Source organism: Molothrus aeneus, chromosome 1, assembly GCF_037042795.1.
Source record: "Molothrus aeneus isolate 106 chromosome 1, BPBGC_Maene_1.0, whole genome shotgun sequence".
Lineage (NCBI taxonomy): Eukaryota > Metazoa > Chordata > Aves > Passeriformes > Icteridae > Molothrus > Molothrus aeneus.
Window position 1 is genome coordinate 42,981,031 of NC_089646.1, and position 15,291 is coordinate 42,996,321.

The window sequence follows — 15,291 nt, forward strand, 5'->3', positions numbered from 1 at the left end:
CATCAGCAAGGAGTTTAAGGTAAGTTGCTTCCAAAGCACAGAGAAAATTTACATAAATGCCAGTATCTGACCAAAACATGGGACTACAATTTAAGCAACACCTTTCAGAGAGCAGTCCCTAAGTGGGCTCCCTGCTTGTCACCATGATGAATTTGAACAAGACTGTGCAAGAGGCCTCATTTAACACTCTGGAGAAGCTCAAAGGATTAGGTATGGCTATACAATATTTTAGCAGTTTAAAAAAAAAAAAAAAAACAAACCTGTCAACTAGCAAGTAACCCACTTTCTTCAAAAACTGGCTTTTGGCAACCTGTGGTTAACTAGTGCATGGGACCTACTTTGGCTCCTCAACAACTCAGCAAGCATTTGCTAACTGCTAGGAAAGGTTTTTAAAGACAACATGACCAAACACCATGATGTTTTCTGCACAATACCATTCATTTAACCAGCTTTTGTACAAAAATGCTTAGATATTGGTTCATGTGTGAACACCACAAGTAGTTTAAGGAATGTGGAACAAAGTTCCACAGAAAAAAAGAAAGAGCTCTTTTAAAATGCCTAATTCAGTCAGCAATGAGATCTCTGTTACAGGCAAGTCACATGATTTTGAAAGAATAAGGCTAATAAAATGTACTGATATATTTATATGAAAATCAGCACAACTTCCAGCATAAAACTGAGACAATTTTGTGACCACTCTTTCAGAAAACACATGTAAATCAGACAGCTGCCCGAGTTTGCAGTTCACTGACCCTTTCGACTGCCAAATGCAATGCACAAAGGTAGCTCAGAAAGCAATTAGAGATTGGCTGGGAGGACTCATTAATTTATTTAAACTTGAAATCACAGCTAAGCAGTCTTGTAACCTTTTTCTGGGGGAGACTGTATGCCTCAGACTCATATTTAAAAAGAAAGGTTTGTCTTCTCAGAATGACAAAATACATACAATTTGCTCCCTGGTGTTTCTTAGAAGCAACTAATACATTTACAGTACCATGAGGAAAGACATCTAGAACAGAACTAGACATAAGCACAGTTCAATCCAACTGCTCAATCTCTAAATACTTCTGCACCTGCAAAGTCTAAGGCTCCCTTCAACCCCTTGCAACACAAAACGAAAAGCTAAAAGAAGGTGAGGAGAAAAAAAAAAGGAAGAAAAGAAAAAAGATATTTTCCCTTCTAGTGATAATAGGACTGGGAAATATCAGTGACCAACACAAGCAAATGATGCCTGCTTGGCTTTGTTCTAGTATATATGGCATGAGGCCAAGATAACAATGAGAAAGTAAAGCATAAAGAGATGCCTTCTATTTTGGAAGCAGGTATCAAAGTTGACAGCAGCATCTTTTCTTCTCTCAAACAAAACTTGAGATGCCCTTGGCCTATGGCAAAAAGGCCGATTCATCACTGATCTCATGATGACAAACAGCAAAACAGACAAGAAAAAAATGCATGCATATAGACAATCATATGCAGGTCTGGGCCTGAAATCATAGCAGCATTAAGTTACCAACTTGCTAGTTAATTTTTTTCATGAGCCTCATTAAAGGGACCACAACTATAACACAAAGGAACAACCGAGCACTGCACAACTCAGAAGCCATATCCTCAATTTCTTCATGCTGCAGTAATTTAAATAGCCAGCTACAGGCTATAATTTCAGCCTTAGTCCCTGACTCCAGGAGCTAACCAACTGGAGCTACAAGGATCAATGCACACTTCTCTGAAGTGTGCATGAAAATGAGACCATACTTCTAAGTATCTCTCTCAAGCCAGCTTACCTAATTTGATAGTTTCCTTATTTCACACTTACATAACGATTTCCTAGAATCAGTTTCTGAGGCTCACTGTACAGCAGACACACTCCTAAGGCAAGAGATGACATGCTGCTGTTAACTCCTATTGCATTGCCCACAACCACTTTTGTCATGCTGCAGATTATCCAGAGTGGCTTCAGCTGCCACTCACAGGTTTTACTTCTGCTCATCTGTTGACTTAAAAAACTGTGCAAAGGTAAGAAAATGGCCCAAAGGGACTCCAACCAGCCATGTGTAAGCTGAAACAATGCAAGATGGAAAAAGGAGTCTGAATAAGAATCTATCACCATTGCGATTCAAACAAACATCATAAACAATACTGAGAGGTTACATTATGTAATTGCCATATCTTCAAACAAAAGTTAGTCAGCTGAGTGCACTCATATGTACCTGTAGGAAGCAGCAGGGGAAAAGGATTTCAGTCAAATCTGTGCACCCCCCATCAGGTGGATTAGTGCCAGAGCTTGTTCTCTGCCAGTCTGCCTCCCCCTGCTCCACCCTAACTGATCCCAAGTGCATTTTCCTGTCCTGACTGGGGTGACTAGTGTGCTTCTCTTCTCTCCAATGTCCAACATCCCTCAGTACATACCTTATCTTGGAAAATGCTCAGACCTGAATTTAAGAAGGAAAAATAAAGAGGAAAAAAAGCCCTCTTTGTTAGATGAAGTCAACCTTCTCAAATATATGTGTGGTAACATCAGGAAGAAAAAAGAAGTATTTACTTTTCCTAAGTACTGTGTTTTCAAATGGACTTCTGAACTCTAAGCATATGATTTCAAATTATTTTTGCAGTTAAGGTCCAGTAGTATTGGATAGCATTATGGTATCCAAAAAATAAGATGGGCCCAACCATTCTTCAAGACTTGTTTCAATAAAATGGTCCAGTGTAGAATACCCTAACAGCAAGGTACCTGGAGGGTCAAAGAGCCCATGACACTGCAGGTTATTTATGTAGTCAATAACCCATGTTGGAAGGGATCTCTGGTGGTCTTCTGGTCCAGCCCCTCACTCAAAGCATGACCAAGTTAGACTAAATTGCTCAAGGATGGAGATTGCACAACCTCTTCCAGTGCCTTGCCCCAAACCCCCTTTATGTCACATTTCTACTTAACACTGAATCAGATATTTCCCTGATGTAACTTGTGAGCACCAACTTTCAGCTTCTTGCTGTTCACCTTGCTGTTCACCTGCAAAAAAAGCCCAGCTCCCTCTCCTCTCCACAATTTTTTCTAACTGCATTCTATTCTGACATCTGATGACTGGTGAACAAGAATCTCATTGAAGATGCACTGTAAGATTTTCTGCCAAAGCAGGCAACTAAAATTTCAGTAAGACTTTCTAATTCCTTGTTTCCTCAAGCCTTTTTTTGTGCTTGCCGTAGAACTGAGTATCAGCCTAAGCCACAGTGATAGAAAGGTTTGATCTCAGTGGCAAAAGTCCTGTTTGCCTTGCATTAAAGCTTGCCTAGAAGGAGAGCTTAGTAGTAGGGGAAAAAAACAGTGCTACTACAGGTGATTCATTTAATATTGGCCAGTTTGATTAAAATAACAAAAACATATACCCAGTCTTTATGAAGTATCACATATGGAATCAAGTGGAAAAGGAGAAGTTCTTTAGTTCCTCACAGAAAATGTAATTTTCTTGAATAATGTGCAAATGCATAGCATGTCAAAAGTAACAGTCCTTAATAAAGTCCCCAGGAGACTCAATTGACCCACCTCACTACTTGATGTCATTAGATGAAAGGAGGTGTAAGCTACACATATCTCAACTGGACAATAAGCACACACTGACCAGTAGTCAAAAAATGGAATAAACACATTCAAATAAGAATAATTTTATGTTTGCAGGACACAGGGCAAATTATATTGGCATGCAGTATACAAAGACCAAGTTCTTAGGAATTAATTAGAAAACAAACTACAAGCAAAACAACCACATAATTTATGAGTCCACCAAACTAGTTACCAGAATATCTTAGTAAGTAAGGGACTATAATCACACCAATGTTTAAAATGAATAAATAATTATCAGCTTACTTCTTTCTTACCATTGTAGGTTATTCTTGGTTTTGTCAAACACATCACAAGATGTAAATCCATTTCATCAGAAGATACAAATTTTGAACATACAGGGCACTTGAATCCTACGGAAAATAAAAATATGTAAGTGTAAGCATACTCAACCATGTAGCAAATATTTGTATTCAAGCCAAAAAGCTATTCTGCACGTATAAAAATAAAGAAAAAAGAAATCCTGGAGGATTTTCAGTTTTGACCTGACATTTCTTACATAAATAAGATTCCCTTGATTTTAAAAGATCTCAAAATGGACCATTGTTTCTGGAAATCATTCTGTTGACAACTGGAAACATTGTCAGCACCTCTGGAACACAAACTTTCTCAACAACTTAAGAACAGTTTAGGGCGGGAGCAAGAGATCATATGACTATACTCAAACAGAAATTACAAATGTGCAGAGGACAGAGCCATTAAAATTCGAACCTGGGCAGGAATCCTGAATTAACATGTTCATTTTTACTGGGAATTGTACTGAAATTTTAACCAAGGATCTGGGTTTTACATCTCATCATACAAACTGCAGCATCTTTTACCCATCTGGGGCCCTGGGAAAATATTAACTCAGGGGTGTTGCCTCACCTACTGAATCACTAAAACTTCCTGTAGCACTGAATTTGTTTGACTGCTCTCATCCTAGCCAAACATGGCCTTGTTTAGCTTTTGAGGTCACTGCCTCAGGCAACATGGGGTAAAGAATAATTAAGACAGTCTGCATTGTGATGCAACTGCATCACAGCCTATGACAAAAGTGCTTAAATATGTTAATTTATGTCATTGCCAAAGACGAAATCTTCCAGTTAAAGGACAAGATCAGCTGGACAACTTTCACAATCCACAGAAGAGCCTGATTGATTTTGATCTGCTGAATAATTAACACACAAGTGAGAGACAAAAAAAACACCAGCAGGGATCTCGATGCATAGTAATTGTTAAGGAGTGGACCTACAGGCATTGTCCAATAGGATAACATTCAGCAAAAATATCAAATCTACATCCACTTTCAGCACAAAGGCACAACTTCTTCTCTGATGCTGTGAAGAATAATGATGCAGGCCTGTATAAAAGGTCACTGCACCTTCCACCAGCATTCCCATCTGGGCCTGCTCCCACATGTTTTAGTTTGTTGCCTCTTGCTTCTGTACTTCTAACCTTGGGAGTCCACAATAAACCGAGTCAGTCAAGGATGACAAGCAACTTGATGCTGCACTTTCAAATAACTGATGCCTGAGAATTTTCATCTTTACTGTTAATTATTATCCAGATGTAGATCAAGCAACTAACCTGAAGCATTAGCACTTGATACAAGCACTGCTCTCTCTTTATCAAGAAAATTATGTATTTCTTATGGGCAGCTCATAGGAAGCAAGTCAAGGACAGGCAAGGACAGCTAGTAACAACTATAAGGAACTCAGGGCAGCAGCTGAACATGTGCTGGAAACCACTTCCTGAGATAAAGTCAGTTCTGCTTCTTCCAGTTTTCAATTTTAGTCATAGCTATTTCTTCTTTGTGTCAATCTTACACTTCAGGTTTGAACATTGCTCTTCTCTCCTTGATTTTATTCCTCCTCCCCCAACCCACATTTTTACAAACAACAGATCAATAAGTATAGCACAGCCAAACATGTCTTTCGGAAAAAAACAGCTGAAAGCATTCATTTGCTTGTTGAAAGCTTTATCAGTGACCTTTCAGCCACTGTGTAGCCTCCTTCACACAGGTGTCCTGGGGTGACTTTATGATGCTGAATTGCATCCCCATTTGTCTGTTTAGGCCAGAAATAAGTTTTGCACCTTTAAGACTGGTTCTGGGAGTGAAGGCTGGGGAGAGAAGAAGCATGGAGTTTGTTTTCAGAAACTGCACTCACTCCCCCACATTCCTGCTCCTGGGCTGTGTTGTCTGCAGAACAGACAGCGAGAGAGAGCTCTCCTGTGCTTTTAGTTAGTTTTTGGCTAGCTGAGGCAGTGAAGTTCCCTGGACTGTGTTTTTTTCTTTTTCTTGGAACTGTTCAAACCTGCTGTGGACTGAAGAACCCAGAAAAACACCAGGAGCTCACTCACACCTGTGGCCCACCAGGCCCAGGACACTACCGGAAGGACTGGTAACAGACTGAGTGAGCTGAGCTACAGCCCACAAAGAGGACTTTCTGAATTTATCATCTCTTCAGAACAGTAACAGTTTGTTGTTTAGTATTGTTCATTTTGCCTGTTAAATAAACAGGTTTTTTTCTACTTTTCTCCATGGAAATCTTTTCCCAAACTAGTTGGGGGAGAGGCCGCTTGAATCTGCTTTCTAGAAGAACCCCTTTAGAGGTTTTCTCCCAAATTTGCCCTAAACCAGGACAGCAGGCTACACCTCAACATAACGAAAATCAAAATTAGTAACTCAGTCTTCCAAACACCCAAACCCACCACCCATTACTGTTCTGTTACAAGTTTCTTCAAAAACTGACCCAGGGTAAATTTTCTCTCAATCTTTATCACCCTACTGCTGCTGATTGCTAGGTTTTGACTAGACTCAAGACCCATGCATTATTCTCATTTATAACCTTCTGTAAGGCATAATTGACAACACAGTTTGATGTGAAAAAGCCTCGAACTTCCTCATATGCTTCAGACTGAGTTCTGCTGTGACAGAAGGGGGTGTTTGCATTACAGCAAGTTGACTTTTATTTTCATGGCTAGTTAAGCACTGAGACAGTCATTAACAAGTTCTCTCTGCTTTCTGGACAGAACTCTTCTAGCTTATTCCCTAGAGTCATGAGCACATGTAATTGGGAGTGATAGGGGGCAGGGACAACCACCATAGGTCCTTAGAACTATTGTTAAAGTTAACAGTGTTAAGAAGGTATGTATCCCAGGAATTCTTGGAGGAAATATTTTAATCCAAATAAAGTATTGGGGAGAGTTTGAGTGAATAATAATGATAATTTAATAATAATACTGCTTTTACTTTAAACCATGCTTCAAGATAGACAGCAGTGAAAAATATTTCAGGTTATCCCCTAGAATATTCAGATGAATATGCTTTTACCACCATGCACCTGCCCTTATATGTAGTAAATAGTCTGTGTTCTAGCAATATAGAACGTATTTTAACAATACATTTTGTTGTGGCTTGTCCTGTGTCAGGGGGGATGTGAAGGTAATGGTTAAACAACTACAAACATACTGACACAGCAAGTCTGGGATACCTGGCTGTTGTAGCTCTACTCAGTGTGCAGAACTGAAGAACCCAAAGAACAGAGGACATCACACTTAACTAAGGTATAAGGAACAACTCAGCTGACCAAAGTAAAAGGTGTATTTGTGGAAAATATGGTTTTCCAGTGACCACAGTCAGCTGAATGCCAGAGACTAGCATAATAGCAGAAAAAGAGCCTTAGGCTCACAACACTTGCTGAAACATTCTTTAAATACAAGTGAAATCTGATTTCTCATGCCTTCACAATGTTAAGCTGCAATCCAGCTCCTGGATTTAGCCATCTTCCCCAAGAGATGCATAGTCTAAGTTTTGTGTGAAGGAAATTACCATCTCCAACTCCTTTTGGTAACCCCAAAGAACTATTATTTTGACTACAGACAAAATATTTACTTTAGTCTAACTGTATTTGAAAAATATAAATAAGCAAACAACATACACTGTCCACAAGTCAGTTGAAGGTCCTTAAAAAAGCTCATCTTTTTCTACCTTTCCTCAAATCAGAAAGCAATAGTTTCATGACCCAGTTTACAATTAAGTACTGGGAAAGAACAAAGACTCTATTGTACCCCTGCCCAGCAGGATAACAACATTTATAGCCCATGTTTGTTTTTACTGTCTTCTCAAGGAACAATTCCGATAACTTAAAGAAAATTTCACATGACTTTAACAATCAGCAATGGGTCAGAAATAACTTGCTCTCTACATGACTTGTTTTACTGGGTTTTGTAGATAATTCACAGACATTTGGACAAAAAAGTGGAAGCAGTTATCAGATGAGGTAGCATCACATGAAGTGTCTTCCAAAAACCTATGAAACTCAATCAACTACTTTCTCACTCTCTTTACAAGGGCAGCACAACAGAGAATATACAGTTCTAGGTAAAAATTCAGCTCTTAGGAAGGTGTTGATTTCAGAGCATCCCTTATTTTTGTCCCAGATAACAACTATCACCTTTGCATCAGCGTTATCACTGTCAGCACATCACTGCCAAGTCCTTCCTTCTCCCTTAGTAGAGAACTCAGGCTGTGACACACCCTAAATCAACTGAAGGACCACCCCTCACCCCATTCCCTACATACAGAAGTACAGCACTAAAGAACTGAGCACCAAAACCAAGCAAGCACACGTACACCTCTAGCTGACTTTTGCAACTGCATCCTTAGGAGGGCAGGGAGCCAAATTCTTACTAGCTCCCACCATCTAGTTTCACAGCCCTGAGTACAATACTGAAAGTAACACATTACTTAAAACAAAACCAAAATCCTGGGAAAAAAATAACAATTACAAGAAATGGAGTCAGAACAGAAAGTTGCAGCACAGCTACTAAAAAATCCCAAGGTGACAGAGAAAATCTGAAATAACTAAACCTGCTTCAGTATTAGGACATAGCAGAGGTGAATTCTGTCTCATTCTCTCTTGAATGTATCACTTTCTTCAAGCTCTGCCATCTTTTGCAAGTGAACCTCCAGTTGGGTAAGAAATCCCATGTTCTCTGACATCCATCTACCAAACTCACGCTTTTCCTCTCTGGCAGACTTGGGAACTACCCACAGGGACAGGTTGATGGGTGGCCACTCACTCCATCAGCACCAATTTCAAGCTCTTAGCGATGCCTTACTGTGTTTGCCTTGCTTTGCAAACATCAGGCTGCTTATGTTTGCACATCAGTGCACAGCAGAGCAAACATAAACATCAAACGAAAAACAAACTCCCGGATTGCTAAGATTTTTACAAAATCATGCCGGCACTTATTCTTGAATATCTACTTTGTGGTACAGAAAAAAACCCCACAAAACTGCTAAGAGCTTCCAGACAACACAGTGCAGAGTGTCACAGAATTGCACAAAAAGAAACATATTAGACTTGCACAGAAGAGTGGATGATCCTTTCAGACAATATTAAACAGTTGTAGAAAGAAGTAAGCACAAATAAAACCTGCACCAACACAAAAGACTGAATGAGCCTGATCAGAGTAACTTTTCAGCAGAAAACATCAACTGGAACACTGCCAAAGCCAAACTAAAAGCAGAATGGGAGCAGCTGCTATTTTCAAGTATGCAGCCTACTACTATTTTAAGTCTTTGTATCCTTGTGTTTTCAAATAAGATGGATAAATCTACCTTGTTTTGCAGTTAAAGAAGTTGTAAGAGAAATCCTTGCATCCACACACTTTAGAAAAAGTGTATTTGAGAATAAGAAGCCTGACAAATGTTACTTCCATATTCACACATGTTCTTTGGTACTTCAAAAAAGAAGTACAGACAATCTGGAAACACAGCATCCAGTAAATTTGATGTATGAAGGTGGTATGCAAAATCACTATCACACAAAGAAAGCCTGCATAATAATGCTAAAAAGGAAACAATACCACACAGATAAGAGTTGGTTACTTCTTATGTGTTCAGTAGACATGGAGAACAGTCAGTAACTCTGCTTAGTATAAAACACACATAGACACTGGGAAGTGTGCACCCTTTATCTTTTTCCCCTAGCCTGAAAACAAATAGGTTACTCTAATGTTTCCTCACAGGCCCTGATGCCTAAACGTTTATTGCTCTTCTTGTCTTCTCTCCAATCTTACCACGGTGCACTGCCAAGAACTGGGCAGAGATTTCAGGCTAAGACTTCATAAGTTCTAAGCATAAATTAATACTTACCTATTACATTGTTCCATTACACAAGGTGTTAGTATATATAGATCTATCTATACACAGTGATATCTCTTTTATGGGTGTATATATAGGTTGGTACATTTTCAACAAACCAACAGGTGATTGCCTCATTCCTCTCATGTCTCACAACAACCCCTAAATCTTCAGCAGAACTGTTGCTAGCCAGGTCCATTTTTAGTGCTATATTTCTGCTCTCATTTATTAACTCTTATTTGTCTTTTTTTTAATCCATTATTGGTGTTTTTTTAACTTGTTAAAAAAATTATGAATGCAAATTTTGCCCTCCATAGTGCTTATAAGTTTAGAATTTTATTTAGTTTTTTCAAGTGCCCAGCCTCCAAAAAAGAAGTTGACTGAAAACAAACCCAAAGCAGACCACTGTGATATTTGATTTGAATTGCTTTCCTAAAGCAGATGTAGGATCTTTTTTCCCCAACTATTTCAGCATCCACCTACTTTTTCACCTGGACCAAATTCTCTAAGTTGGCTTGTAAGAATATACATCAAAATAGCATAAATATTTTCAAGTCAAAGCATAATGCCTCTGCTTATTCCACTTCTTCCTTTTTCTGTTCAACTGTGTAGAAGACTATGAAGTAAAATTTTAAGGACAGCAGAAAAATAAATGGAAATAATTCAGCTTCTCGGTGAAGTAACAGTCCTGGTCAAGATAAAATTCTATTACTCCCTTCTTCTGTAAACTAATTTGTAAAATTTGAAGTAGTTTTAAAAAAAAAACAACTGTTCAGTAAAGGCCGCATGGTCTATCAGAGTTATATGGTCACAGAATTCTCTCTTCTCCTCAGACAGCTGAAATGGAAAAAGAGAATGAGTAATTCTGTAAGCTCAAAACCACAAAGTTTTGTACACTAAAGCTTATTGCTTTAACACAGCTAAGATCTTGCCTGGCAAGTTTACCCTAGCCATCAAAGAGAATATGAAAATTATTTCAGACTAAATTCAAGAACAAAGAACTAACATTTTTAAAAGTCTTTAAGTTAGAAAGCAAAAGAAAAAAGAGCATTACCAATTGCCAGGGAACCTTCTACAGGAAAATTTCTAGGTGCTGTAGCTGGCAATAGAAATGGCTACTCAGAGAAAGTTTGACATTTTATGGACTTAAGTTTTTTGTTAAGGAAGAACGTGTCTCAGTGAAAAAATCACACCTAGTTCTCTAACTTTCATCCTTCCTTCTGTTGTCAATTGTCTAAGCCAGGAGAACACAGCACCACCTGGAAAGACTTCTGGAGATGAAAAGAAATAAAGAAATACAATACTCCCCTCACTTTGGGAGAGAATATGAAATCAAACAGAAATAAGGAACACAGTACAAACATTCTAAGCTCTGTCTTTTCTAGAAAACTGAGCCACAGTAAGAACAAATAAGCACTTACTGATTTCAGGTTCATAATCTAGAGGGGTTTTCTTCCCCACTTTTGTGCCATAACACTGAAGTAAACAAATCTGTGAATTCCTTGAGGGAAACAAGGGATTTTCTCTTCTGTTTTCTGATTTAAATGTCCCACAGAACTCAGTGGGAAAGGGGGATATATAAAGTGGGGAATAAAACCAAATATGAACTATTTTAGTTTAGGAGTCCACAGAATAATAAGAAAATATATGTTTAGATAATACTTCATCTCCTAAGCAAAAAGTCATGAAAGACAAAATTTTATTACAAACTTCTTCAGCTCCCTTCATCTTGGTAAGTGGAAAAGTTAGATCTTCAGTAGCAATCACTGAAAAATAATGCAGTACAGAATGAAGACAATCAATTGAATAAGATATTTTATGACTCATAAACAAAGCCTTTATCAACTACACAATTCAGGTGTCTAATACCAATGTAAAATTATCATGTAATGATGATTATAATTGACAGCTGCACAGTTTTAGAAACTGAATGAACACAACCATTAAGAGAGTAAAAAAAGCCCAATTTTAATATATCTTGCAAACCAGAAGATGAAATTACAGGCAGACCTGAGGAAAGCTTGATATTAACTTTAAACAGAACAATAAGAACAGCTGTTATTAGAGGAACAGCCTTTTAAGAGTGACATTTCAGATCGATGCAAGCACCCCACAAAGGGAGAAAGACAAGACCTTTTTAGCTCCACCTGTTTTGTGGGTTCAGTGTTATCCCCCCAGTCCCATGGGGATCTGTAGTCAAGCTAAAGGAGGGATTGCTCAAGTCTCTGCCATCCAAAGTCCTACAGTACCTGCACTTTCAAACTGACAAGCACATAAACAGGAACAGTTCTTCAAGTGACTTGTAAGCCATTTACTCACTCTTCAACTTACTACTTCATTACCCGCATTTGAAACACATCACACCTTTCCCATCACAGATCCACACCACAAGTCTCTCAATGGATCTGAAGTAGCTGAAGACTGACAAGTGTGAATATAAACTTGGGTTGGGAGCAAGCTTTTGTTTTCATATAAAAAAGGTTCCACCCACACCCTAAACCCAGAAGATTTTAGCTTTTGGCTTACAACGCTCGAGAAGTACATTTTCAACTAGCAACCAAAAAACTCCCCTTAACAATGAGACTTTGCCCAGAAGAATATCTTTCACTTCCATTGTATGTTCCCAAGGGAGGGTGAAGGGGAGAGAACCCAAGGAAACACACTTCTCTTTTTCATGTACGTGTGATGACTCCCTTCCAAAATCTGACTCAAGGACAAGAAAGGAAATACATTTTTCTTCTCTCTCCATCATCAGATCTTTGGCAAGCAGAGACAAGAGCAAGGTCCCCTTCTAGCCTCACCAGCAGGGTAGCATAAGGAGTAGGGGAAGAAAGTAACCCTATCACCATTTCAGAGGCTTCTCTACACAAGTGGAGCTACTTGCCACGCAGGTGAAACCTTGGGGAGCTCAGCTGTTGTCTGAATATGAAGTTCAGCCAGGGTGGACACATTTTTGAGCCTGACTACCTTCTTCAGAAAGCAAGTAGTCAGAAAGCACAGTCAATGGTTCAGTGCACAAATTATATTTTATTTACACTCAGCAGGCAAGATCATCCTGCCGACATTCATCTAGCTCAATTATGATGACAAACAACCCACTGCAGGCCAGCTTGGAAGTCTGAAAACTTTTAAGCAAATGAAATGCCTGAAAACTCTTACTTCAGAGATACCTCATATTCCCATTGGTTTTTTTCTTCTTAACTCATCGACCTCAGTTCAGAGAGGAAGAATTCTCTCTCATTCCCAGTCTCTCCTTAACCTATACATTTGTTTTTTTCTTTCTTCTTGAATTTTGCTACTCCCTCAATTTTCTCTTACTGCCTGGAGCAAGATTTTTCTTAAACACCTGAAAAAGGTCTTTCCACTCATAATTTCACAATACAAGTGGAGGAAGACAGACAGGACAACTGTGTTCTGTTGTCAGAAGGCACTGCTTGGGCAACTGAGTAATTTGGCAAGACAACTACAAATTTTTAAGTGCAGGGAACCAGTTTGTCTACACTTCCCTGCCCTACTTCACACTGTCAATAAAGTTACTACATTCAAAAACATACCAGGGTTAAAGAAAATTTTCCATTTGAAATCACATAATTGAAAAGGGAGTATAGGAAGAGCTGCTCCAAGATCAGAAGCCCTAGGTTTTCAAAATGCACAGGTGTAAATATCTTCAAAGCTTGTACTGTACAGCACAACAAATCTGATCAAAAATTACATGAAGCACGATAACGAGAGAGGAGAGGGTGGCTATACCATGCTGAGAATATATTTAATGATAGCTAAAAGGGAAGAGGTATGATGTGAAAATGGCTGAATAATGGTTGACAAGGATGACTAAACTGAACACGTGAAACAGAGCATCTTGTTGGACGCAGAGAAGTCTTCTGAGCAAACTGGCCAAAATGCATACGAGGTCTCACGAAAAAAAGAAATGGGAGAGACAAAGTAAACACTGCACTTGAAACGCAGCAGACAGGAACAAAGGAGCAAACCCCAGGAGAAGGCAGCATCTTGGAAGACAGCACAGATTATGATGCTGCTTGAAAGCATGCAGAAGACAAAGTCTCTCGGAGAATCTGAGAACTATTATTCTACGACACAAACAAGGCGATAATGGAGACCTGAGAAAGCACAGCATTTACAGACAATTAGTCTGTTATCTACAAAGTTTTTACCAAAGTAAGTGAGGGTAAAAAAAAAAAAAGAGATCCTCACTAAGGCAAAACTTTGTAAAGTCTGATTTAGTCGAAATACTTACCAATAACCTACTTGTTCCTGCAGAAATAGAGGTAGCAGTGACAAAAACAAAAAAAAAGGGGAAAACCAATCAATGACAAAAAAGAAGATTATCTGGGAAGAATATATGTAAGTAAAATGTTATATTATTATGTGGAATGTTCCCAGGAGTTTATATATTAATTCTAAACAGAATAATGATTCATTTTTTGACAGCAGCATTAAATTATATACCAAAAGTACTTATTATTACATTTATTACTCAGTATAACAAGAAAATTTTACCTATTACAGTTTCAAGAAAGCCCGGAACAAAGGTTTCAAAGCATATTTGTTTTCTTGTGCTTTTCATCTTATTTTTTCATCACACAACAATAATTTTTATTACTTAAGCACAACAGCAGATTTTCCTGTATCATTATACACTGTATTTTCCCCCTTTATCTCTCCACAATAGCAGTCCTCCATAGATGACATCATTTATCAATTCAGCAGGGAAATATCTAACCAATGCACTCATTTACTTTCATTCACTTGAAACTGCTGAGAGTCGAGTTAGGAGGGCTGGTTGGTTGGTTATTTGAATTTGTTGGGGGGAGGTTGTTCAGGGTTTTGGGGATGGTTTTTTGTGGTTTTTGTTCATTTGGCTTGATTTTTTTCCAGAGTAGGAGTATGGCTTATGAATAAGAACAGAACTTATTAGAAAAGTCTGGCTTAAAAATACCACTCATTGTCAGAACAAAAGAATTTTCTTTAAGGATTAACCTTTTATCTAAAAGCATGGACATTCTCTGCTTATCATAAAGCAGCCTTTTGTTTTTAAATGGAAAATTCAGCTAAGAAAAGTTCACTCTACACTGATCCATTTATTCTTCCAACTTGGATCATAATAAGCCAGACATTTAAGATAATTAAAGAGAATATTACAAAATATAGAGACGTCCAAGGGTTGGTTACAAAATGTTAATTTCAAAAGTGTACACTGTAATGAGACCATTAAATTCCTCAGTATTAACATAATTTAAGTGTTTAACATAAGCAGCATACAAATTTTGGGAAAATGTATTTTGGGAAAATGTGCTGCATTACACCTATGTAATGCAACCACTAGTTTTGCAAAAGTTCCTATGTCTAAAACGGAACCTTTTAAGAGCATTTGAGAATGTAGCACTGTGAAGAAAGTATCCAAAATGCCTAGTAAGAGGAACAGTAAAGAAGATGCATTATTAGTTTAGAAAAAGACAGAACTGAAGTCAAAAAGAATAACTCCCCAAGTATTTATCGTCAGTAAAAAGCGAAGAAAAGCTATTGAGTT

General features: G+C 38.2%; 1 protein-coding gene across 1 annotated transcript in view; it reads right to left on the bottom strand.

Annotated features, from left to right (window-relative positions):
• ZNRF2 (zinc and ring finger 2) overlaps positions 1–15,291 on the bottom strand; it is a 53,223-nt gene that overhangs the window by 18,599 nt on the left and 19,333 nt on the right. The window contains exon 2 of the mRNA XM_066571718.1: positions 3,868–3,963. Within this exon, the coding sequence (XP_066427815.1) occupies positions 3,868–3,963 (96 nt within the window). The remainder of the gene's footprint in view (positions 1–3,867; positions 3,964–15,291) is intronic.